General features: G+C 40.0%; 2 protein-coding genes across 3 annotated transcripts; one reads left to right on the forward strand and one right to left on the reverse strand.

Moving 5' to 3' along the window:
• Positions 1-295: 295 nt before the first annotated feature.
• On the reverse strand, positions 296-11870 carry LOC117259589 (transmembrane protein 120A-A-like). The gene is made up of 12 exons (XM_033631006.2): positions 11641-11870; positions 11270-11388; positions 9547-9663; positions 9367-9426; positions 9132-9227; positions 8929-9018; positions 2273-2338; positions 1743-1804; positions 1571-1663; positions 1308-1372; positions 943-1011; positions 296-690 (listed from the first exon to the last, which is right to left on the reverse strand). The coding sequence occupies exons 1-12, from the start codon at positions 11707-11709 to the stop codon at positions 577-579; spliced, it is 1020 nt and encodes a 339-aa protein (XP_033486897.1). The 5' UTR covers positions 11710-11870; the 3' UTR covers positions 296-576.
• A 1852-nt stretch (positions 11871-13722) lies between these two features.
• On the forward strand, positions 13723-26187 carry gdpd1 (glycerophosphodiester phosphodiesterase domain containing 1). Of its 2 annotated transcripts, none has more exons than XM_033630397.2 (11): positions 13723-13896; positions 14651-14797; positions 15985-16027; positions 16401-16536; positions 18241-18286; positions 18651-18772; positions 19298-19387; positions 19678-19811; positions 21720-21779; positions 22141-22192; positions 24159-26187. In XM_033630397.2, exons 2-11 carry the CDS (start codon positions 14662-14664, stop codon positions 24291-24293), a joined length of 954 nt encoding a protein of 317 aa, XP_033486288.1. In that variant the 5' UTR covers positions 13723-13896; positions 14651-14661; the 3' UTR covers positions 24294-26187. The 2 variants fall into 2 exon arrangements, with proteins under 2 accessions (XP_033486288.1, XP_033486287.1); XM_033630396.2 differs by having other exon boundaries at positions 13724-13896; positions 14648-14797; positions 24159-26186.
• Positions 26188-26607: the final 420 nt, after the last annotated feature.

Below are 26607 nucleotides of genomic sequence, written 5' to 3' on the forward strand. Positions count from 1 at the left end.
CTCATGAGTGAGTCTACTACATACTCCGATTGGTTCTATCTCAAGTTAAAGTTGCATTCTGTGTGAAATTACAGGGAGGAAATACCTGTCCAGTGTAATATAATACGATAGAATGAGATGTACTTTTTAAATCTCTGCAGGGAAACTCAGAGTTTACACGCCCAACTTCAACTCAACCGTATAATAGGAGGGGAAAAAACAGGAATAAAGGGCTGCAATTAAACAGACACATGTATGCAAGTACAAAATATGTAGAAGTACTAAAAAAAAGAAAAAAAAATCACAGAGGCTGATGTGTCTGTAAAAGCAAATATTTATTGGGTTTTATTCATTTTTACCTTTTACTATACAATTAATGTCACTAATTATACAAAGATAAGAACATAGAGGTATTATGAAGGATACTTTAATCTTAATGATGCTTGATTTGACATAAAACTTTTTACATGAAGTTTACAGTCTACATGTTCTGCAATAATAGCTGTGACTTGTAATAATTTGATGACACAGCAAATAATGTGCAAATAATGACAGCAATAAATGACGTGAGCTTTTCATTTTTAATTATAGTATGTATCACAGACTCTTTGGTTTCTGCTTCCTGTTCTTGACCTTGTGACGAACGACAGCAACAGTGGTGAAGAAGTTTCCCATGAACAGAATGAGGAAGCAGAGACCACACATCAAGACCTGGCATCACATGGAACAAAGGGAACAAACCGTGAGTAAGCATAATAGCTTTTATTCGTCATCATTTCTGGAGGGGATCAGGTTGGGATGCAAAAACTTAATATAATGTATTATACAAAACATGTTTTAGCCATGCAGATAATAAGTGTTAGGTTACTGTAGGACAGATGATGGATAGAGCAAATCGTTAGCTGTTGTAAAAGCAGGAACAGGGTGAAATAATCCAACTTTGGTAACTGTGAGTTCACTGACCTGCCATTCTTTACAGTCTGGGAGCTGAGCCATTCTGAAGAGAGAGAGGCCATTGAAGAGCTGCCAGAACTACAAGACAAAACACGAGGACTTAAGACTTTGTGTTGTAAAAAAAAGTGTTTGAAGCTTTGCAAACGTAGACAAAAGCTTAAGCTGTTATTGAGATCAAACACCTGAACATTGTCTCGAGTCATGCCTACATATGCAGAGTAATGTTAAGTCTAGAATGACATCAGCATTATCAGCATTTTTTCATCAATTTGTCTGTGTCAACCAGTCTTAACCATGACAAAGCGGGATTTATAAGCAGAGGATATTTCTCAAGTTCTGTTGCGAATCAGGTCACTGTCACACATTGTACTCACATGACCAAAAAACAGGAAGGGCAACAGAAACGTCAGCCCTTTCCACATCCACGACTGAAACCCCTCTAAAAACAGAAAGCAGAAAAGTCTTTCAAGCACCTTTTTTTAAACTTCAACATTTGTATAATACAGCAGAGACAATGAGGAGCCTGAGACGTGCCAAACGGAGCATCATTGTGTCTCAAATCTTCACTAAATAGTCAAATATGCCTGGCTGAGTGTGTCTGTGTTCTGTGTCCTTGGCATGCTACAGTGTATCTCACCCACAGTCAGGTCCATGTTGTGTCTCTCTCCAAGGGCTCGCAGCCTGTACAGGCATCCACTTTGATAATAGCACTGCAGACACTGAACAAAACCTGTGCGTTCCAGATAAAAAAGTGAGGCTTTGGTTTGATTCAGAAAAGACTGAATGTGTTTCAAGTACTTCGACCTTACTTTGATACAAAGAGTAGGCAAGGAACTGGTTCCTGAATGTCTTGTACAGGTTCCCATCTGGCCTTGAAAGTGAGTGAAAGGGAGAATATTTTTTATTATATAGAAAAAAAAATTATATTTAATGGATTTTCTTTTTTCCTCGATAGGAACAGAAAGTTCATGTTTAAATGAAGGAAAGTTATTGTCTTTTTGTCATCTCGGTGATTTAACCTTCTGAGACCCTGCATCCTCATATGAGGACATCACATTTTGGGTTTACTTGACCTTATACTTCATTCTGCTTAACTTAAACCTGTTGTCCTCGTTTGTGGACACTTGTTGTGCCATCTAGTGGCAGTAAGAGCACAGTACTCCAATCCATGTAAAAACAAGATGGCAGCCATCTCTGCCAAGTCAGTCTGCAGCCAACTCTGACACAAACGTTGACAAGGTACAAAACCTGAATACATCCAATGGTTAAAACTTGTGATAATAATAATAATAGAGTTTACCTGTTTATTAGTCTAGAGTTTTTATCTCCATCTACTCACCATGTCAGCATCACACCGGACAAAAATGCAGAGACGTAGTGATGAAAAACCCACCAGCCTTTGATTCTATGATACAGGATACATTTTATTAGATATTTAGATGACATGTTTTTACACTTTGTTAAAGCAGCTGTGCGGAACTTTACGTTTTCGTTGATTATATTTCCCCCTTTGGTCGAAGCAGTATGACACCCACAGTCTGGTGTCGTAAAATTCCGACTGCAGCCGGCATTCGGCTTCATTCGTAAAATCTCGACTGCAACCGTCAGTTTCCGCATGCATTTGTTTTGGAGAGCGAGAGGAAAATCATAAATGTTCTGGTGTAGCTCTGAATTTCTTATAAACTGAAGACAACTGCCTGCTGTATATTTGTGTTCATGGTCACAGTCACAGATAATTTTGTGGTGTTTGTTGTAACGTTACTAGACAAAAGCGGTTCACATCAGCTAATGTTACATTTAGCTTGCTTATAACTTCCATGTCGTCATACAGTACAGGCCAAAAGTTTGGACACACCTTCTCATTCAATGCGTTTTCTTTATTTTCATGACTATTTACATTGTAGATTCTCACTGAAGGCATCAAAACTATGAATGAACACATGTGGAGTTATGTACTTAACAAAAAAAGGTGAAATAACTGAAAACATGTTTTATATTCTAGTTTCTTCAAAATAGCCACCCTTTGCTCTGATTACTGCTTTGCACACTCTTGGCATTCTCTCCATGAGCTTCAAGAGGTAGTCACCTGAAATGGTTTCCACTTCACAGGTGTGCCTTATCAGGGTTAATTAGTGGAATTTCTTGCTTTATCAATGGGGTTGGGACCATCAGTTGTGTTGTGCAGAAGTCAGGTTAATACACAGCCGACAGCCCTATTGGACACCTGTTAAAATTCATATTATGGCAAGAACCAATCAGCTAACTAAAGAAAAACGAGTGGCCATCATTACTTTAAGAAATGAAGGTCAGTCAGTCCGGAAAATTGCAAAAACTTTAAATGTGTCCCCAAGTGGAGTCGCAAAAACCATCAAGCGCTACAACGAAACTGGCACACATGAGGACCGACCCAGGAAAGGAAGACCAAGAGTCACCTCTGCTTCTGAGGATAAGTTCATCCGAGTCACCAGCCTCAGAAATGGCAAGTTAACAGCAGCTCAGATCAGAGACCAGATGAATGCCACACAGAGTTCTAGCAGCAGACCCATCTCTAGAACAACTGTTAAGAGGAGACTGCGCGAATCAGGCCTTCATGGTCAAATAGCTGCTAGGAAACCACTGCTAAGGAGAGGCAACAAGCAGAAGAGATTTGTTTGGGCCAAGAAACACAAGGAATGGACATTAGACCAGTGGAAATCTGTGCTTTGGTCTGATGAGTCCAAATTTGAGATCTTTGGTTCCAACCGCCGTGTCTTTGTGAGACGCAGAAAAGGTGAACGGATGGATTCCACATGCCTGGTTCCCACTGTGAAGCATGGAGGAGGAGGTGTGATGGTGTGGGGGTGTTTTGCTGGTGACACTGTTGGGGATTTATTCAAAATTGAAGGCACACTGAACCAGCATGGCTACCACAGCATCCTGCAGCGACATGCCATCCCATCCGGTTTGCGTTTAGTTGGACGATCATTTATTTTTCAACAGGACAATGACCCCAAACACACCTCCAGGCTGTGTAAGGGCTATTTGACCAAGAAGGAGAGTGATGGAGTGCTGCGGCAGATGACCTGGCCTCCACAGTCACCGGACCTTAACCCAATCGAGATGGTTTGGGGTGAGCTGGACCGCAGAGTGAAGGCAAAGGGGCCAACAAGTGCTAAACACCTCTGGGAACTCCTTCAAGACTGCTGGAAAACCATTTCAGGTGACTACCTCTTGAAGCTCATGGAGAGAATGCCAAGAGTGTGCAAAGCAGTAATCAGAGCAAAGGGTGGCTATTTTGAAGAAACTAGAATATAAAACATGTTTTCAGTTATTTCACCTTTTTTTGTTAAGTACATAACTCCACATGTGTTCATTCATAGTTTTGATGCCTTCAGTGAGAATCTACAATGTAAATAGTCATGAAAATAAAGAAAACGCATTGAATGAGAAGGTGTGTCCAAACTTTTGGCCTGTACTGTATATTGAAGTGAAACAACGTCTAACGTCTAAGTTGCGGTACGAAAATTACATACCTGTCGAAAAGGGCCAACTCAGGAACCTTTCAAATCTCTCAGCTCTCTCCACTTGGTGAATGCCCGACCGAGGTTTACACACGTTTGGGCTCGAGCCCTATCACTGTCCCGTTTAGCCTTCCTCTGTTCTTTTTCTTTTAGATGGTGCTCCTTTGTTATCCGCCATGACATTGAAAGTACAACCAAGTCCTTATAGATACATCTGGTAAAACTGTTATGTGTTCTACCTTCCGTTTTCAAAACCACTAGTCTGATCAAAAAATCCAAATCATCAACCTGCCAGTTAGTTCCCCTTCCAACTGCTCTTGTTAAAGCCACCGTTCCCTCTCTGGCCCCTCTCATCACACACATAATCCATTCTTCCCTCACCACTGGAATTGTTCCCTCACCCATAGACCGTGGAACCGGGGGGGCCAGGGGGGCCATGGCCCGGGTAACTTTTGTACTCTGACATAGAGGGCTGCATTGGGATTGGGTCCCACGGGTCCCCATTAAACAGTAGAAGAAGAAGAAAAAGAAGAAGAAGAAGATGTAGCCTAGCGACAGGATGTCAACACAGGAACTTGGTGCACATGCATGAGCGTTTCCACTCCATATTTATTCATGAATGGACGAATATGGCCTGAACCAGCTTTCATACCAATTTGCCGCTTGCTCCACCTGTCTGTCTGTCTGTCTGTCTGTCTGTCTGTCAGCTCCATCTGTCATGAGACAAACATGAAAGAAGACGTGCAGTTTATTGTGTTTCACCGGCAAAAAACAACGAAATAGGAGTGCTATTCCTGACCAGTGCATCAAAAGACATGCAGACCAGGGAAAAGAAACAAACAACCCCATGAATCTCTTTATTAATAGCCTATAAAATGACGTGTTTTCTCCTGCGGGACAGGAGAAGACACAAAATCAATGCATCTCTAGTATTGTGCGGGCATAAATTCTCAGAGTTTTGCGGGAGCGGGCGGGAGTGGACATACACATTGCAGTTGCGGGCTGTAATGGTCAGAAATTCAGCGTTCTGGTTACTTTTCAGTAACTGCGCAGCTGCGCTTGTTTTGTTGTTGTTGTGTGTGTGTGTGTGTGCGTGTGTGTGTGTGTGTGTGTGTGTGTGTGTGTGTGTGCGGCTCTGCACATCAGTCTGATATGAGTGCTGACTTCTGATGATAATGAATATGATGTTGATTTAGATTAAAGGCAGCAAGATGAGTTTTGGTTCTGGTTGTGGACTGGATGTACTTTGTTGTTTGCTATAGTTTCATCTGTGCATTTATGTGTAAATAGGCTTGGCCTGTTGTGTGTGAATGTTAGAGTGGGATCAGAGGGGTTAATCTGAGCAAGCATGTGTTCGTGTTCATGCGTGTACTGTAGATGTGACTGTGTGGCGTCGGAATAAAAAAAGTTCTCCGCAACGTTATTTAATACATCAGTAATATTGTCTGTTTCAATGCATATGCCCCCCCACCCCCTCCGCGTGACTTGAAATTATGGCCTCCCCTTGTTCAGATGCGTTCCGCGGTCTATGCCCTCACCCCTCAAAACAGCTGCTGTCACCCCAATACTCAAGAAACCTGGTGCAGATCCCAATAACCACAATAACCTCCGTCCCATCTCCAATCTTCCATTTCTCTCAAAGATACTTGAAAAAACTGTTGCCTCTCAGCTCCATTCCCACCTTTCCCACAATAATCTTTTTGAACAATTCCAGTATGGTTTCAGCCCTCTCCACTGAAACGGCACTTCTCAAAATCACCAACGATCTCCTCCTGGCAGCCGATTCCGGTCTCCTATCCATCCTCATCCTGCTTGACCTGAGTGCGGCCTTCGATACCATCTCACACACCACCCTCCTGGACAGACTCCTCTCTATTGGCATCACACACACCCCCCTCAACTGGTTCAAATCCTACCTCTCCGGCCGCTCTCAGTTCATCCAACTCAAATCATTCACATCACAACCACTCCCAGTCACCGCAGGTGTGCCCCAGGGCTCTGTCCTGGGGCCCCTGCTATTCATCATTTACTTACTCCCCCTTGGCTACATCTTCCGGAAACATCATATCCACTTCCACTGCTACGCGGATGACACCCAGCTCCATATTTCCACCAAACCCGACTCCACCCTCCCACCTTCCTCCCTCACTGACTGCCTCCTTGAAATAAAATCCTGGTTTTCATCCAACTTCCTCAAATTAAACAGTGACAAAACAGAAATTTTACTCATTGGCACTAAAACCACCCTATCCAAATCCCCCAGTTTCATATTATCTATTGACAACTCTTCCATTTCTCCTTCCCCACAGGTCAAGAGTCTGGGTGTCATCCTCGACAGCACACTTTCTTACACTTCTCATATCAACCACATAACCCGGTCAGCTTACTTCCATCTCCACAACATCAACCACCTCCGTCCCTCTCTCACACCTCACACAGCTGCCATTCTGGTCCACAGTCTCGTCACCTCCCGGCTTGACTACTGCAACTCCCTCCTGTACGGTCTTCCACAAAAAACTCTCCATAAACTACAACTGGTACAGAGCATTCAACCGCTCTGCTCCCCAGCTCTGGAATTCACTCCCCCCTGACCTCCGCAACACCACATCTGTCAATCTGTTCAAATCCAAAGTCAAAACACATCTGTTCAGACTTACTGTCTTCCCCTCTATTTTAATATATTTGTATGATGTTTTGTATGTTGTGTTTCTTGTTTGATGTATGCTTTTTTTATCTTTGCTGTAAGGCGACCTTGAGTGGCATGAAAGGCGCCCTAACAAATAAAATAAAATGCATCATCATCAGCAATGCCCGTTGCGTACCGCTTACTCGAAGAACACTCTCTGTAAACACGGCTCTTCTTCTTCTTCTTCTCTCAATTTATTGGCGGATCGCAAACAACTTCCAGGTGCATACCACCACCTACTGTACAAGAGTGTGCAATGTGTCCGAAATCATTCACTACTCCCTACTACATGTCATTTAGCCTGTTTCTTAAATCCTACTCGTAAACATGGCTCCTTCTTCTTCTGTGGTTTAATGGCTGCGGGCCGCTGCGGGCTCGGGGTGCTACAAACTAGGGACAGTTTTATAAATGGTAAAAAGTTCCGCACAGCTGCTTTAAATCTGAATTGCTTTAAGAATCAGATTTGCTTGAGCAATAATGACTAGTCCCCTTTGATAAAAAGTAAAAGGTCAAAGAGAGACACTGTTGAAGTCAAGGCCACCTAAACTGAGACCAAGACATGACAAAAACCGTGGTGTATTAAGGACGAAGACAAAACCAAGACTTTAAGGGGCTGAGACTGAGTAAAGACCAAAAAGAAACCAGTGCAAACCATGGACACCATGAGAAGTGCACCATGAGAAATGTCTTGGTAAGCTAAGCAAAAGGCATTGCAAAAGTGAATTGTCCTTTGTTTTCTATGAGCATACAAATAAAACACTAAGAAGATTGAATCAACCTTACCATCAGTGTGTTGAACACTGATTTTTGCACAGGGAATTTAGTAATGTCCCCACATCTGTGGTCTTGACCGGTCTTAACCTCTTGCGATCCACCCCCATTTTATAGCGAAAACACCTATGACTGTAGCATCTGAACCGCTCTGACTACATGCATGCATGAGGTCTTGCCAGAAAGAAAACTTCCTGAAGTTTCTTGTGAAAGAAACACTCTAGGAGATTGAAGATTTTGCCTAAAATAAAATAAAAAATGTTTTTCAGGATGAATAACTGTCTGTGGCTTCATCTGAGCAGGTAAATGACACTGTGGGGCTGTAGGCACACTATCAATGAACATTTGTTTCAAATTTGAAGAAGATTGATCAAAGTATGACCATTCTACAGTGTTTTTTCCATGAAAAGATCCAGGTGGAGCTCCAAATGACAAGTCGGTCACTCCGCTTCAAAACAGTACTATCAGTGATCAAACAACACTCAGCCAGCTTCAAACATTGTACCTTATTGAAATCAGGTGTGATTATGATACCACCAAATAAAGCAATATGAAACGTGAAAGTTATGATCCCACTTTCTGGGCAGTATATCTCAGCCAAAAATAGTGGTATGAGTGAGACTCTTACCTTCTATAAAAGATCTAAGTCTCCACTAGCGGCTCCGCATAAGATCACAAGTAATCCTTTAAGTTTTCCCTTCGAAAAACGGCATGACATGACTTGTCACCACTCATCACAATTTTGGACTTTGCTGCTCTGATGCGAAATCCATAAGTAATAAAAGAAAAATTATGTTATTTTTGAAAAGTCGAGAGCTTCCTGACTCTGGCAATACCAAACATCACATGGTTTTAGTTTTAAACTAAAATCCAAAGTTCAAGTTCAAGTGCGTTCAAGTCTAAGACAAGGACCTTCAAAAACTGGTCTTAAAACTAGTCTCAAGACCAATCTCATGTACCACAACACTGGAGAGAGATGCCAGAATGTCTTGTATTTTATATATTTGGTAGAAGGGTTGGAAGAGTGGAGGGGCTGACCTGGAGCCATTGGTGATGAGGATGCTTTCCCTGATAGTTAATGTGCAATAGTAAAACACCAGCAGGAAATTAAGGATCGCATCAAGGAATCTAAAATCAGAGACATAAGATTAAGAAATACAGTACATGCAGTGTTCATGTAATAAACTCATGGTAACTGGCAAGGAAGGAGCAGCTGGGATGTGTGATATGCTGATGCTCACCTGTAGCTCACAAAGAAATAGCACATGAAGGAGAACAGCAGTAGGAGGACTGTGAGGCAAAGCTTGAACGTCTCGTAATCGTCTTTGTAGGCAAATCTGACAAGGATGTGATAAATTCAGGAATCAATATACAGTACAGGCTTTTTCTAACTAATTAAATTAGACATGGAAATATTTGATTCATGAAAATAAGGAATATTTTAAGACTGCATTGGCTTTCATGGTCTTTGCTTACTTTGACTGTTTGCTGAAAAGAGTGACATTCACATTTCCAAGAACCAGACTGAGGTACAACCTGCAATATCAAACAATCATATTACTTTTCTTGTTTAACTTTACACAAGGTAACATCTGTTGTTATGTATTTCAATCAAAGCAATGATGTCAACTTGTATGTTTAAGTAGAAGTCGTCACCCATTTTTTTTGGGAAGGAAAGCTTCCATTTCAGAGAAAGCATTCACTCGAGTCTTCATCTTCTCATTTATTCCATCCAAGGTCTTGGCATCTTCTTCTGATAGTCCTTTGCTGCACCTGATGAATGATATACGTGCATAAGATATGTCTATACCGTTGACACAACATAGCATGTATGTGTGTGGTGTTGCTGAAGTGAGTGGTCCACTTTGTCCATATCAGTAAGCCTTTCCTTGACCCTGTGGATCTGTGTGCACAGTGCCGGACCTAGCAGATCCAGTGACCTAAGGCAAGCCCCGCTGGGCAGCTGCCTATGTTACCAATGGAAAGATTTGCCACTGTATGTACACATCAGTGAGTGGATAAAAAGATGAACAACACATCTACTCTTTGTCCCACTGTACAAAAAAATAAATATCCCAGATGCGAATATGCAAATCCTTGGACGGCAAAGGAATGGCCCACCTTACTCTGTCTGACTCTGCCTCTGATTGGCTGATCCTGACATTCTTACATTAACCCTAACCAATCCCACCCTCTTGCCTAAACCGAACCAATTCGACCAACAAAGGCAATGAGTACTAGCCAGTCATAGGAAGAGTAGGGCGGGTCATTCCATCGCTATCCTTAGATTTGCAAATTTGCATCCTAGATGCAGCCGCTGCACCTTGTGCTGGTGGACCATGGTCTCACTCGGAAGTTGTCGAAATCCGGCTTGGGCAGTGACTTGCAGCGTCGGAAACCAACGAAAAAGGTGTCCTTTAATGTCAGCTTGATACACAGCTGCTGTAATAGTTTAACAGCGCCAGGCGGTGTCAGTGGGAAATGCGGCGGGACAAGGATGAAAGTTAATGTGGCGAAAGTCAGAGTGGGGCTGCGGGATGGGTGGTGGATGGGTACAACAAACACCGACTTTCACCCAAGAGAGTGGTGTTTATGTCCTGTAAGATTCTAAAGCTGAACCCTGTTCTTTTTTCCTGAACCCAACCACTTCATTTTGTTGCCTAAACCTAGCCACATGTGTTTGTTGTTGAAGGAAAAAGAAAATGCCAATTAAACCGCCTGTGAAATGGGAAGTGTATCTTGAAAGAAGAGAACTTGACACGGTGTCCCAGAACGTCAACAACCAACACACCCAGGTTACCTTGCATGTCGTATGTGGGCATGGAAAGTCCATGACCAAAACACCAATATGCAACAAGGTCAGAGTGAGAATTTTGGCTGGTGATGTCATTTGAGGCCAGAGACAGTAGCGATCCTGCCCAAACAGCTGTCCAACCAATCGTGATCATAAGATCATAAGCCCAGCGATTGGCTCATATAGCTGTCACTCATAATGCCCCACCCCCTTTATTACATCTAATTAAACAGTTAATTAAAATCAAACATTAGGAAAAGAAACACATGAACATACATTAGCGTGATAAATGACAGAAACCATCTTTTTTAAAAAATGATATTTACGTGTGTGCCTTGATCTTTAATTTTGACCCATGTCCGATAACATAAAGGGGGTGGGGTTTATGACCTATACTGTAGCCAGCCACCAGGGGGCGATTGAGATGTTTCAGCTTCACTTTTGGGGAGCTGTCATGTCGTCCATCTTTAAAATACAGTCATTGGTGCATTAACTATGAAATATGTGTGTGTGTGACCGGATGTATTGTATCTGTCTGAATATGTTACTATAAGTCTGTCCATGCAAATTTGTGTGTAAACTAACTTTTTCATTAGGTGGGACATGTCCTTCAGTCTTCTGCGCTGCTTAGAGATGGAGGAATTGCAGTTGTTCTGAAGTTTGTAAACTTCATCCATTTTCTGTGAGTACATTCTGTGTGTCTCCTGGACGAGAGGAACATGGGGTTACATCAATAACCAAAGACAAATTGCAAGAAACATTAAAAAAAGAAGTAGTTTTTTGGAATACAGTAGATTACTAAATAATATGAGATATTTGACATGAAACCAAGCACGACTGACAGATGTCAGGTTTACAGGATGGATTTTAAAAGCATTCATGGTTTGAGTAAACAGTATGATAATAAGGTTTATACAACTGCTCTAGGTAAATCATCTAATACTGATGTTTCTTACCTGAAGATGTTGGTACTCTTCTTCCAGACATTTCCACTCCTCCAGAACCACTCTTATTCCTTGAGACATTTTGGCAACACTTAATCTTTACAGATCACTGACAGCAAATCCAGACCCACTGAAAATAAAACTTAGTAAAGCTTTTTAATTGATTAACAACTAAGAAATCACTTGCACATAATGCCGTGTTGAAGTCCTTTTCTTCAGGGTGTGTACCACATCTCTATGGATGGTTTATTGCATAAAGTGAACTTTGACTGGTGCAAATGTGCAACTTGGACATTGTTCTAAGGTAACTATCTGGTTATTATATTGTTCATTTATCACTCACAGGTGAGTTAAAGGTGATAGGTTATTGTTGACTATGTTATATACAAACAATGCAAAGAATAGAGGTCTCTATTTTTTACCATTGTGTGATTCACACAGCTCCCTGTTAGCTAGACTGTGCTCTTGTGTATATTTAATCGTTCAGCATATTTTGTTCACCACTTACACAGCTGCACATTAGCAACATCTGGTGGATGAAAGGACCGGGTCAGGGTACCCTGACCGGACTAACACAGCAATGAACTTACTTTGCCATAGAGACTGGTGTTGAAGGGGGAATGTTTTGGTTTTGGTTGTTGAAACATATATACATATTTAAACTGGTACATTAAAACGGTTTGATATGAAAATTCTATGTTGTCTTCTTAATCAACAGCATTCAGTCAAGGTACTGTGTTGACACCGTACAATTACACTTAAATTAAAACTGTAAACCTAAAACAACAACAACAACAACAACAACAACAACAAAAGGAACTCTACATTCCACACACAGTATATGTAATGACACATTGTCCTCTGTTAGTAAAGCAAGGAGGTTTATTTGAGTTGTAGCCTATAAAATGGGTATTGCATAAGTAAAAGGCAGGCTCATATGCTGTAAGTGGATATGTGTAATAAGCTGTTAAGTAGCATGTGAGCCATTTGATCTTGAAGAAGCTATGTAATTTCCACTCTACATTTGTTTTTATGTCAGTCCAACTATTGAAAATAAAGTGTCATCTGTACAATGCATCTTTGAATTTTAATGTCAGAATACCAAAGGTGGGATCAAGCCATTGTTTTTTGTCAAGTTCCAGGTCTTAAACTTTGAGTTTCGAGTCCTAATCAAGTCATAATCTGCTCTTCACCAAAGATGATACCATTTTAACAACAGAGTAATAGCAAATTAAATTTACAGAAATCAAATGTTTTTAAAATTTTGTACATATTTCTAAAACCATGTTGGAAGTTATTGTGTCTCCATCTGTAATTTTCAACCTGCACGTTTTGCACACCAGTATCATTTTGCCTCACTTTGGTAACATTTTTTTCAGTTGGTGCTCAGTAGCATAATATTCTCGATGGATGTCTCCTGCAACTGTCTCCTAAACTGGATGCTGTTGGACTGGTTCAAACAAAGTAGATCTGGGGGATTAAGCGTCGACTTGCTGAATAACATTAATTTTTGATTCAGGAAATGAAGATAAATGAACTGATTCATGACATACTTTTTGAATAACATAGCCTACTTTTTAAAGGTGAAATGTATAGGATTTAGGGTCATCTACTGGTAAAAATATACAATTCTAATTAAGTTATACTATAATATAATTATACAATACTATTTATATTTATTATATTATAGATAATATAATATGTATTTCTTGACTTGAAAACACAAATTCATGCTGTTCACCCAGATGGACATTTAAAAAATAAATCTTGAAAAATGCATGATTTAAAAATGAGCTTCAAAAAACTGTTTTCATGCCTAACGAGGAATAAAAAAGAAAGAGAAAAACACTTGACTGGGGTAGTATTACTTAACTGATAATAACTAATAATAATTCAGCAAAGTGAATAAAGAGGAATAAATAACACACTGGGAAAAACAAAGTTTAATCTCACTCTAAAAGAAAATTAGAGAGAAACACAGCATTGAATGTTTATGATTTTGTCAAAATTCCGCTTTTATTCTGAAATATCAGGGCGGAAGTGCCTTTGTTGTTGCCTTTGGCAAATATGCGTTTGAGGGTAGGAGGGGATTGCGCATGCGCATAGCAGACAGTAACCGGTGAATTGTCATAGACAGCTGTGAGCTGAGTGGAGCACAAGAGGAGCCACCAGTTCATTAGGTTATCTTCATTCAAAGAGGCTGACTGTACAGATACTTGGACACTAACTGACTCATACCACACTTATACACACAGTTTGATGAAAAAGGTAAGATTTTATTTTGTAAATTCGACCCCATCTCAGCTAACGTTAGCCTCGTGAAGCTAGTACGCTATCGTCAGTAAGATGGTTACCGTTATTGTCATGTTGACAGTTGTTGAAACTGTGTATTGTCAGGGAGACATAGGTCCTTATTGTTGTCTAGTCAACATGTCATATGAATTAAACCATGTCTCTAACGCTGAGTGAGCTCAAACAGTCACACTGGCAATAAATGAGAGTAAACGGTGACAATACAATACATTTAAAATAGTAGCTGATATGTGCTGTCTGTGGCTATCTGTCCCCTTTGATGGCAGGATCATTTGCTCTGTAGGACTAGCCTTTTTCTGATGGAGTATATAACTGTGTATATAAGCTAATTTATTAATGACTGTTGGTGGGGAAATGTCAGCATGAACACCACAGCCTCACTTTGTGCTTGGCATCTACTATAGAGGCACAACTAGTCTTGTATCTCACACAGATTTGATGTGGTTAGTTGACACAAATACTTGACTGCAAGACTTTATTATCTCCATTTATATTAATTTAAATGTAATGCGTTGGGGGTTTAGCTGTTGGTCAGGCTAAGTAAACACCTTTATTTTCTTTTTGTAAATAAAGGGGAAAATAGTTATCAGTGGAAGCTCTACTCCTGCTGAGCCTGAAAGATTTTTTTAGACTCTGCTCGATATTTGTTTGTTGAAATCCTGCCTCCCTGGAGATATTGACTATGAGTGTTTGTGTTGTTTTCCAGCAGACTGATAGGAGATGTGTGCTGCTGTGTACATCCTGTCAACGGTAACGGGCTACGTGCTCACCTCTGCCCTGCTGCTGAAATGCCCAAATCTTTTATACCGTAGGAAGCGAGAGGCTTTCCTCAGCAGGCACATTTCTCATCGAGGTGGTGAGTCTGTGGCACAAATACTGATTACAGCATCTATAATCTTCGATTTTATTTCCTGTCAAATCCCCATGAAGTTAAAGGGTGTGTGACAATTTATCCCCAGTTCGTTACAGAATAAGCAACTTATTTTTCAATAGTTGGCGTACCTGTTAGTCAGGTAGTTATTTTGCATGTGAAGATGACGAGCGTTATTTACATTTTGAGCCTCGTGTTCATTTCTTGGCCCTTTCAACTGTCAGTGACTACAGTTTTCTCAGTCTCTTGTCTGAATACAGTAGCATCATCATCATATTTGGATAGTTGTGACATAGTTGTGATTATAAGACCTTTGACAGCTTTGGGTGCCTTGCTGACACCAAACAGTACAGCACAGACCTACTGAGTTTGGTAGATCAGTCTCTGTTAGAGTGACAAACTATTTGAACTTATTACCAAGTGAGACAAGACAGTGCCACAGGTTTCTTGGTTTTAAATTTAAGATGAAATCATGGCTAAAATCAACCCAGTCATGCACCCATCACACATGAACTCACACGCTTGATCTAACATTATGAAATCTTGCTACATCTTAGTATTGTAGTTAAGATAAGATAAGATAGGATACACCTTTATTGATCCCACAATTGAGAAATTCCAGTGTTACAGCAGTCAAGGAGAAAGAGTCAGATTAAGAATTTAAAAAATTAAAAAGTTAAAAACTAGGCATGCCAAAAAAAAAAACAACCCGAAAATACAAGAAACAGCAATAAAATAACAATAGTTGTTGCTGTTGTTATTGTTGCAATGATTTGATGTTGTGTTGTTTTGCTATTGTTATTGCTGAAGCCATTGTGTCATGAAAATGACTATTGATAGTCATCAATAGTCATTTTCATGACACAATGGCTTCAGCAATTTTTAATTGTGTTTCTGATATAATAGTGTGTTTTAGCAGAGGAATTTCTCTGTTTCCTGCCCAGGGACTACAGATGAAAATTAGCTTATAGCTAACTCTGGTGTGGCCAAGTAGCTGTGTACTGTCCCTGTTAGATAAATAAAATTCTAAAAAAAAAATAGACCTATTGTTTATACTTTGGCATCTTTATCCACCTCTGGTTGGGCTGTTACAATATTGTTTTGCATGATTTTGGTTTTACAGTGTATTTATTGCTGTGCTTCCAATAAACAGGGTTACTTTTATGTTTCAGGAGCAGGTGAAAACCTGGAAAACACCATGGCAGCTTTCAAGCAGTAAGTAGAAACCTTAGTCACAATGATAAAGCTCTTTGACCTTTGCGTGTACGTGTGAAACATAACTGGTGCTTGTACTTGTGATTGTGGGCAGTTTGAGTCATCTAAGCTTTGTTTGTGATCTCTGTCAGTTTTGTGCGTCCGGCTTTGCCTGGTTATCCACACCCCAGCACACAGGCAGTGATGCCTTAGATTCATGTCAGAGCGTCAGATGATAAACTGCTGGGGTTGTTTGACTGATTTATCAATGTATTTGATGTATTTGATTTGAACTGCTTTATGATTTCATTAAATTGAATTTATTGTTAAGTAAACAGAGTCTTCCATGTATAGTGATAAATATAGTATGTGTATTGTGTGTTTGTTTACACAGTGCTGTGGATCTTGGCACAGACATGCTGGAGTTGGACTGCCAGCTGACGAAAGACGAACAGGTAGTTGTGTCACATGACTCGTGTTTGCAGAGGGCCTCAGGCATCAACGCCCGCATCTCTGACATGTGCTACGCTGTGAGTTACTGCTCTGCTATGTCATCCTGTTTCTATACATGATGGAGAAATAACTACCTTTTTAGTAATTTATCATTATTAACATTTAACACTTAATGTGAACACAACCTTTGTTTGTTTAGAAGAAAACCCCCTTTTAACATGTTAAAGGTAACAGAGGCCAAGAGGTCAACATAATAGTGCCTCATAATGATTCTTCACTTTCATTAAAATTGATCTATTGATGAAGCTGCATCTTGTGTTTCTACATAGACTTCTCTAAATGAGGTAACAGCATTGATGGATCATGTGTTTTGGTCAGGTCAGGTCAAGTCCACACCAAGTCATCTGACATGTCACATGATCAACCTTTGCCTGATTAAAACAGATCCTGAAATTTTTAGTTAACGGATTAGTTGTTGCTCACTCAGGATTTCTGCTCCGTTCTGTTCTAAACATCTTTGATGGCTCACACTTGTTATGGAAAATGGAACCAAGATCTTTGTTTTTCTGAGAAACCTTAAATAATTTTACACCGATGTGAAATTTGTGTAACTTTAGACTAGATTCACAGAGAGGAGAGAAGCAGTTCCTTAGATTACTCGTGCTTTGATGTGTCCTTGCCTTTCTGTTTCTTTTATATTAACTGTCATCATAGCCACAGTTGGTTTTCATATTGGCTGAAACTGCCACCACATCCTCACAGAAGTACATGAGACAGATAAGGTGCTTGTCATTAGGCTAACTAAGCTTCCTTGTGTCCTCTCCTCCTGTGACCTGAAAATTGGTACCCCTCTGCCATCATGGAGGATCTTACAATCCCTTAAATGCACCTCAAGGAGACAAGAAATATAAAAGCCGTACCTCCACGTGTGGCACAGCAACTGACATCACTTAAGGCTGATGCTATGGAAACAAGGATTTCCCCTTCGGCAGCTTTGGCTCCTCCTTCCTCGTGTCTCTTCTTCACATCTCTCACCTAACATCCGTACTTGGTGAAGTGAAGACAAGAGAAAGAGACATGAGTGAGAAAAGCGAGAAGACAAGTTATGAATGCATGTAATGAAAAGCACCCACAGTCTGCGAAAGGAAGGAAAACAACCAATCAGAGCCATATCATATCATATCAGTCACTTCTTGTGAACTAAGGTCAAACTGTCAAACGAGGCAGTGCTAATCGAATATGAATCAAGATTATGTTACTACATTGCCTATTTCTCGCCTAAAATGTTTTTAGAAACATATTTTAGTGTACTGTTTATCTGTAAAGTGAAAGTTTGTACCAGCTGGTGGGTGGTATTTTGTTTCAACTCGACTGTTTCTAACATGGTGGCCAGGTCACAAACTTTCTCATTTTACAGCCAAACAGTACATGACAGTATCTTGATTTATATTTGACCACTGCTGCCTAGTTTGGCATTTTGACTGCAATTCACGAGCAGCGATTGACAGCTGCATTAAAAGACTCCTCTGCTCTGATTGGATGTTTTCGTTCAAGTGCAGTAAGGCTATTAAAAGCACTGCAAGGCAAAAGAGCAGGCAGACGAATATGATGCAGTGACAGTTTTAGCATATATGACAAAAAGTTATTTTTCAGTTAAGTCACTAACTACAGATACCCCTTAGTCACACTCATGACACCTCTGGACCCAACCTGACCTCACAGACTGTCTAAAGACTGTATTTCTTGTCTGCTCACCACTGACTGCTGTGTGCTCTTTGCAGGAGCTCCCTCCGTACCTCTGCAAGCTGGGTGTAACTTTTCAGAGGGGTGAGCATCACATATCCATGACTGGTGTAATAACTACAAAGCTAACACCGCCCACATACAGATGCATATCAGCAACTTCAGTAGGCTGTGCTCCTCAGTTTTCAGTGATGTGTGTTTGAGTATGGGAACCAATACACAATTATTGTGCCTATTTAAATTTTTCAGTTAATCTGAACAGTGGATCAATTAATTTGGCAACATGAATGAATGTTTTCGTTGACCTTTGACAGATGACATATTTTTATTTCACAAGCTGTTGGCCACAGTTGAAATGTTGAATACACTAGGGCCAGTGTGCCCCTGTCAGCCCTGCTGAGTATAATCTGAAGCCGTCTGTGTTTCTGACTTGTCCTTGTCTGTGCAGAGTGTTTCTGTGAGGGAGGAGAGGACAAACGCATCCCTCTCCTCAGGGACGTTTTTGAAGCATTTCCCAATACCCCTGTCAACATTGACATCAAGGTCAACAACGACACACTCATCAAAAAGGTGTGTGTGTGTGTGTGTGTGTGTGTGTGTGTGTGTGTGTGTGTGTGTGTGTCCTATTTTTTTCTTTTGGTACTTTAACCTTCACTCTCTTTTTCTGTTTGTTTGCAAATTTCCCATGCTGTGTTTATTTAACAGCAGTGCTAGTCACAGATTTTAAGCTGCAGTTTTTGTCCTTAAAGGAAGACTTTAACCCCAAACTGATAATGTATGAAGCAATGTCAGAAAAACAGAACATTTCTAATGAATTGCAGGTTCACTATTTGTGCATGTGTGAGACAGAAGTGTTATATATGGTAATGTTTTTGCAAAAATGCATATGTTTGGCAAGTACAGAGCATACAACTGATGTGAGTAAATGAGACTTGGATTATACTGCGTGAAGTATTCCTTTAAAGAAGAGGCATTAGTGGTTGTCTCATGGTTTATCAAAAGGTGTACATGAATGGGTTGTCACTGAAACTAACTCTAAGGACTCTGTGCTTCATCCCAGTGTCAGAGTAATGACCTTTTTTTTTATCTCCACAGGTCTCTGAGCTGGTCGTTGAGTACGACAGAGAGCACCTGACGGTCTGGGGCAACGCCAGCAACCAGATTGTAAAGAAGTGTTACAAAGAGGTACATTTATTATTCAGTTTACCTTCAGCACAATCAATCCAGGAACTCTCCCTCAATAAAAGCACTTGCTACCAGCAATAGTATTGTTTTCATCTAGCAGGCCTTCTATTGAAATGAATAAGGCACTGCTGAAAGCAGGATGTGTGTACTTTATAATACAAGTACTAAATCTGTCATATAAAGTAGGTCTTTCCACTGCTGAGTACATTTCAGGCATCACTTATCACCATTAGCAACTGAATTGAAGGAAATTGACCATAAATCCTGGTTGTGTATTTGTTTCTTTGCAGAACCCTCGTATCCCAGTGTTGTTCAGCCTTCCCAGAGTATTGCAGTTATTAGGCCTCTTCTACACAGGCCTTCTGCCGTTTGTTCCCCTCAAAGAGCAGTTTCTGGAGATCCCCATGCCCTCCATTATCACCAAGTAGGTATACATACATACATCAGCCCTGTTCACGCTGCATGTAGCCCCAGGCTGAGTGAGCTGGAGTTAAGAAAGCTTACACACTGGCACAATCCTGGTACATTCCAAAGTGGGATAACACCGATTTTAGCCTAGGGCTTGCTGGTCGTGCTGCAGAGCAGGGTTGGCCTCTAGTTTGATGGGTTATCCCCTGAAAACTGACTGAACACGAGGTTAAAAGTTTTGGGTGAGCTAATGGAATTTCTATCAAATTTTTGTTGTTTAATCACACATCTTCGTCACGTCATGGTAACCACTACTAACTGAAACCAGAGGTACCTAACAAACTAGCTATCTTCAAACTACAATATCATTGGAACAGATGTACTAAAAGTTAAAACATTAGAGGCCTTCTTTCCAGTCTTTCCTTTCTCTGCCGTTTTCTCTCTTTGTGATGTTTCAGGGCCGCTCTCACATAAAGCCCTGCTAATGGTGACAATTTAATGCTGCCACTTGCTGTTTAAGAGTAGCCACGCCTCATCCTAAACATTAGTCACATGTTCCAACAGACATTTAACCCGGGGCTAGTAAAAATGCAGTGTGAATCGTGCAGCCCTGGGCTTTACTTAACCCTGGGTGTGAAAAGGGGCTAAGATAATGCAGTGTGAAAAGCCCCATACACATACAAATAGGATCAAATGAGAGATGTATTGGAAAATACAGTTTCCAAGAGATGTACGGTGAGCGTCGGCAGCATGCGTCAACCTCAAGTGCTGTAAGCAGCTTCAGTCATGAAAAAACTTGAGCACTCATTTTATCACAACTCAGTAGTTTAAAATCATATCTAAAAATGTTAAATTGACATTGGCAACACTTTTTAGCTTTTACTCAATAATTATCTTGAGGAAAAATGTTTTCTTAATGCATCAATTTAACTCCCATTTATAGTTAAAATTCAGATGGTTACACCGTCTTCTTCAGAGTGACCAATTTGTGGAAGTGAGTTCATTGTGGACCAGCTCTTTTACAAAAATTTTAGGATGTGGTCTATTTACTGGGAAATGTCCTGACCTCTCAGTCACATCTTGTGGCCTTCATCAGCAGATAGACACATCGTCACATCAAACACCAGGGAAAACCTTGAGCAGAGCTCGGGGTTACCACATGACCTTGAGGTTTCATACTTAATTAACTGTCTGAGGCAACACTCTGTGCTGATGAAAGCCACAAGATGTGACTGAAAGGTCAGGACATTTGTTTTGAAGTTTAGAGTTCATGAGTTCATAATTTTGGTTTGATTTAATCTTTTGAGTTGCTCACATGTTTTGACTTTGTTGTCTGTAATTAAATGTATTTAATTCTTATTTAGGTTTTTAATTACTGCAGCAAAGAGGTAACCTGACTTCCTTGGCTCAGGTGTACCCACTACACTTTGTTCATTCTTCGCAGTGTGTCCTTTTTGTCTCTGTTATCTGGGCCACAGTACTGTTTGAAAGATGATCTCACTCACTAATAAGGTCATTAAAAGAAACATTCACACCCTAAGAGAGTGTAAGTTAGTGGATCATAAGGATCAAGGTCATAGAGCAGATTATACGTGACAGACATTCGTGAAGGATCAAGTGATTTCCTTTACTGCGCTCCTGTTGAGGCCGCTACAGTATTTATCTTGCACTGTTTACTAATTCCCCCTCAAACACACTTCCAGCTGTTGTGGGCTGTATTTGATGAGAGTAAATTTAGCTTTACGTGATCATTTTGCACCTCTAATAACTTGTAATGCAAAAGTGGAGGAGCATTGATTGTTTAACACAATTTTCTACCCCCTATCACATTTGAGAACACTTCTTTTGTCAAGTCTGTGGCAACTACGTCAGTTTGATGCAACTTTTCTGACTTTTTTTTTCTACTTTTTGTGTGATTTTACAGACTACAGGATCCCAACAGATTAACCAGGAGTCAGCGAATCATGACCTGGCTAGCAGACACGTAAGTCACTAACTTGTCTAAATATCTGAGATCTCTCTGTCCTTTTTATTTTAAGTTCAGAGGAGCTCCATCTGTGGGTGTCAATTTAAGTCTGTACAACTGTATGTGCTTTTTTAATGTCTGTGTTTTGGGTTGTGACTGCTTTTATGTATTTCTTTATTTGTGTTTTTGAGAATTGCTGATGCTTTGTTAAACAGGGACACTGCAAAGAATTCTGATGCCTTATTACCATATAATACACACATACAGTGTGATCATGATTAATGCAAAACTTTTTACAACTGTGCAACTATACTCCTCTCTAGCTTCGCTGTACTTGCAGTTTCTCCCCTGCAGATGAGTCTTTTTCTCTCTCTTGCAGTTTGCTGATGAGGAAAGCTCTGTTTGAGCATCTAACTGCCAGGGGAATACAGGTAATGCTGCTGTTATGTAGCCTCTATAGTAGTCTTCACAAAAGAGAAAAAACCTCTACATTTAGTTAAAGGTGTACTCTGCAAGATTGTCTGTTACTGCTTGTAAACACGCTCGCCGGCAAAACTCATTTGGTGTTTTGCCTTGCTATACTTTCGTTTATTGGCACTGTGTGTCTTGAATGCTTGCTGCTTACAGTCTAGCACCTGCTTGCTACCTTTTTTATAAAGCCCTGACGTCACCTTAGCGCTGTAAAGGTACACGCCAAGAAGATAGAAGACAGGCAGAGGGCAGAGTCTGTGCAGAAAAATACACAGCGGCAGACTTGTAGTGGGTCCTAAGTGATGATTGAGAGGGATTACTTCTGTTTGACCTGATACATTGCTTTTTGGGAAAATCCTGCACAGCATGTCTTTAACAAACAAAGAGAGAACACATCTTTTAATCTTAAAAAGCCAGGCTATTCAACTATTTGGCATCAAATCTTTTGATATGAAATATGCCAGTGATTGATTAAGACCTTTTGCGTTTTTTAAAGTTGGTGTGTTTGCAGCCTGTTCTCACAGAGTCTGTTTTATTGTTAGTAGCCTGGCAGTCTCTTCAGGTGCTGCTTAACACGATATTCACAATTATTTTAATGATGGAATCAACTTATTATGAGTGTTTTATATTGAGATCAGCAATAAAATTGTGATTCGTCCCATCCCCTGTGGCCACTTCCCGTCAAAATCAATTTATCACTCTTCACTTTAACTCTTAATATAACCTGAGAGCTCAGATAAAGTTTTTGTTCACAACAGTGTTGACATGTGCATAGTTAAAAAAAATATCTACATATACAGTGCTATTAGACTACTTTACTTTTTAGAGTTTTTTCAATACTACTTTCAATATTAGAAATACCTCTGATACTGTCAAAAATGCAGGATCGGTTATCACCGAGTACCCAAATCAAAGTGCTGATCTGATACTACACAATTTAATAATAAACTAAAATAGTCTCACACCTGGATAAAACAGGTTTTCCCATGAATAAATTCTTTGTCACTGTTGTGCTGTTCAGCCACTGACAACTATTGTTTCAGAGAGACGGAGAGGAATTAATCTCCAGTAAATAGTGAAGCATGAGCCGTTAGCAAAATGTCAGCAAGTTGTTAATTTCTTTGGAATTTGTTCATGTTTTACAAAGAGTTTAACTTGAGCCATGTCATACAACATGATAGTAATCAAGTCACATCCATACAGGGTTAATAGCAGGGCTGTAAATATAGACGGTGCTCGTGGGGGGCAAATGGTGCCATTTGCTTTAGGCTATATGCCATTAAAAATGAAAACACATCTCCATCATGACTGTCTTTTCTTTTTCTTTTTTGGCAAAACAGTAGTAATCTATAACAAAATCATGTGCTTGTTCAAGATGTTATGATGCAGTGGCTAGTTTAGGTGCAAAATCTGTCAAGACTGACGCAGGTCCAGTCCAGCGAACAGTCATGACTTTAGTAGTAAGAAAGGACAAGAAATACATAAACAGGAGGAAAAAGTAGCAAAGCTCCCTAAATGAGATTTTTAGGCTTTTTTTTATGAACAGTTGCCTGTGGTATGAGAGGGTGATAAGCAAGTTCAGGTTTTGGAATCGGTATTGGGAAGGAAGAAATGGTATCAGAGCATCTCTAGTAACTTCCCCTGTATTGTCTTTACTTCTAAAAATGACTGAAAAACTTTCCATGCTACAAAATGAGCCTGTGTGCATTCTGAGAGCTGCTTGTTGAGCCATGTTGTTTTGTGTTGTAGTGTTAGTTAAGAGATGTTACTAGGAAATGTCCATCATTCATACTCGTTCAAAAATAGGCTTGAGTGGCCACTAACTCTGCTGTCAGAGCACACAAGCATTCCTTCCCCCTGTGTGACTCCCTCGGCTGTTTGATGTGTGTGTTTTTAACCGAGTCCTGCGTCTGCATCTGGTTTCAGGTGTACATTTGGGTGCTGAATGACGAGGAGGACTTTCAGAGGGCGTTTGACTTGGGCGCCACGGGAGTTATGACAGATTTTCCCACCAGGCTTAAAGACTTCATGGACAGGAATGGCATTTCTAAGCCCCGGTGACCTGCCAAAATCTACCTCACCCCCCCGCCACACACCACCAGTGATTATCCTTCAACCTGACTGACCTGCCAAACCAGTCTCCCCCTCAAGTGCACCCACTTTTACTGCATGCATTCCAGCAGGGCTCCTCTATACAGCAATCAGCTGTTGTACTGCTATACAAACCTGTGTATTTTCAATCATGTAAAATACTTTTAAAGGACACACACTGCATCTGCTATCATCCCCTCTGAAGTTATGTTCTCTGTAGGTTTTTTGTTCCCTCACTAGATACCTTCCTATCAGTATCAAACAGCTATTTAAAACCACAGAACCTTTTTAATATGTCTGTAACGTGGGACAAAACCGTTATTGAAATATAGTATTTGCAAGTCTTACAGCTTTGAATTTCAAAATTAACAGCTTTTGACTTGAAAATGTTTTTTTTTAATTTTTACAGATGCAAAGACATTCAGGCTTTTTTAACGCCATCAAGTAATGAGACTTTGCAATATTACTGTGTTCAAGTACTGCACGAGCAGATGCAGTTTGATGTTACTTCACCAGCAACTTTACAGTGTTTCGATGTCTGATTTTGTTTTCCTTTTTACAAGCTGACTGTCACTTAGCACACGCAATAACACACCGATCTTAGCAGTTGTGAGATTGCCACATGCAGTCAGACATTTGCTAGTTTCAAGTCAAGTTTCACATGAGCAGTGTGAGCGCTGAGGCTGGTCGTACCACTGCTGAGTACTTACATTTCAAAGGCACATTCAGTTGTGGACGGCTCTGTAAAAAACCCCACTGTTTTTAATGTTGCGTAGCTGTGCTTTATGATCATATGTAGTTGCTCTGTCTTTACATTTTCCTCTGAATCAAATGAAATACCTGAGGCTGACTGAGTTTGTCCATTAATGAATCTGAGACAGAAATTTTGCACAAAGAGAAACCTTATCTTGTTTGTTTAAGTGATGAATCGTACCTTTTTCACCTGTTAATATAATCGTGAACATTTTTTAACGTATGGGCTTTAAAGTGTATTGGACATACAGTGTAAGCCCCGATACGTGTTGATTTATTGCTTGATTGCGGTCACTTGAAATGTATTAAAGATGGCAGCACTTTAGCAGTTCGTCTCTGTGGGTGTCACAGTTTAAAAGTGTGAGGATCATCGTGATTATCATACCACTGACATACTCTAATCCAAACGTGTGACCACACAGTGAGGGTCAGTACTGAATGTAGTTATGGTCGAATGTACTGTACGTTGTTTGATATTTTACAGTAAAAACAGTATTGCTGTTTTATTTTCTTTAGTTTGTTGTTGAGTGTTTTGTATTAGTGTGTGAGCGTAATCTGACTGATATTTTGTTTTGAGAACACCTGTATATCCAAAGTCATTCATTATTAGAAATCTTACATCAGTGACTCTATTTTGATTTTATTACCTGTGCTGTATTGAGTGTACATTTGTTTTGCATGCCTAAATGAATATTTGTTAAGTGTTTGATTATATTGTGACTGACAGAACCAGTGTGTGGGACCTGGCTGCTGTTTGAAATGTCTTATCCCACGTGGAGTATGCCATGTGTTTTGATTTGAAATTATTAATAGAAGTACATTTTTATCAACATCAATAAACTCAAGAAATATTGTAATACAAGCAGTGTGTATTTACAGTATAATGATAGCTTTATAACGTTTTTTTTTTTTACCACTTTGGACAACAAATATATGTTAATTTATATGAATAAATATTTGGTAACCACCTGCACACTGGCAGGAGGTGGCGCTGTAAACTGCAGGGATTTAACAACTTTTCCCAGTGGCGGAAAAGTTAATAATGCTGAGCATGTTGGGTTACATAAAAATCATCCGTGCAAACATTTTTCTCTACTCACAGTTTTACAATAACCAGTAAAGGCTTTCTACTCTTCACCTGCTTGATTTTCATTCATAAAACTACACTCTCATGGCCAGTGGTGTAAGTTCATGGAGAATACAGTAAAAATATGATTCCTGTGAGATGATTGGTCACTTGTTTCTGTCCTTGACCAATAACCACAGTGTTGCTATGCCGTATCAGTTCGCTGATTGGCTGATACAGCTGTCAATCATTCATCAAGTCAACGGCTAGTGCGACTTCCGCTAAAGATCGTTAACTCGGTCGTCAAGATAGTTCCCGTCTTCGTGTAACGTAGTTTTTTTTATTATTAAATTACCAACTAAGTATATTAAAGAAGTGTCTCAATCGCTGTTTGTATTTATATATTAAAAAACGGTGTAAAGATGGTAAGTAACTGTAAGAAATGGAAGGTTTTCCTTGAAGGCG

Source organism: Epinephelus lanceolatus, chromosome 4, assembly GCF_041903045.1.
Source record: "Epinephelus lanceolatus isolate andai-2023 chromosome 4, ASM4190304v1, whole genome shotgun sequence".
Taxonomy (NCBI): Eukaryota; Metazoa; Chordata; class Actinopteri; order Perciformes; family Serranidae; genus Epinephelus; species Epinephelus lanceolatus.

Excerpts from the sequence above, each read along its gene's own strand:
- gdpd1 (XM_033630397.2), top strand. The coding sequence starts at position 14,662 with ATGTGTGCTGCTGTGTACATCCTGTCAACGGTAACGGGCTACGTGCTC. Across the intron at positions 14,798-15,984 it reads GCACATTTCTCATCGAGGTG|GAGCAGGTGAAAACCTGGAA; the intron begins GTGAGTCTGTGG and ends TTTATGTTTCAG. Across the intron at positions 19,388-19,677 it reads TAAAGAAGTGTTACAAAGAG|AACCCTCGTATCCCAGTGTT; the intron begins GTACATTTATTA and ends GTTTCTTTGCAG.
- LOC117259589 (XM_033631006.2), bottom strand. The coding sequence starts at position 11,709 with ATGTCTCAAGGAATAAGAGTGGTTCTGGAGGAGTGGAAATGTCTGGAA. Across the intron at positions 9,427-9,546 it reads TTCCTTCCCAAAAAAAATGG|GTTGTACCTCAGTCTGGTTC; the intron begins GTGACGACTTCT and ends TTGATATTGCAG. Across the intron at positions 691-942 it reads CAGACTGTAAAGAATGGCAG|GTCTTGATGTGTGGTCTCTG; the intron begins GTCAGTGAACTC and ends ATGTGATGCCAG.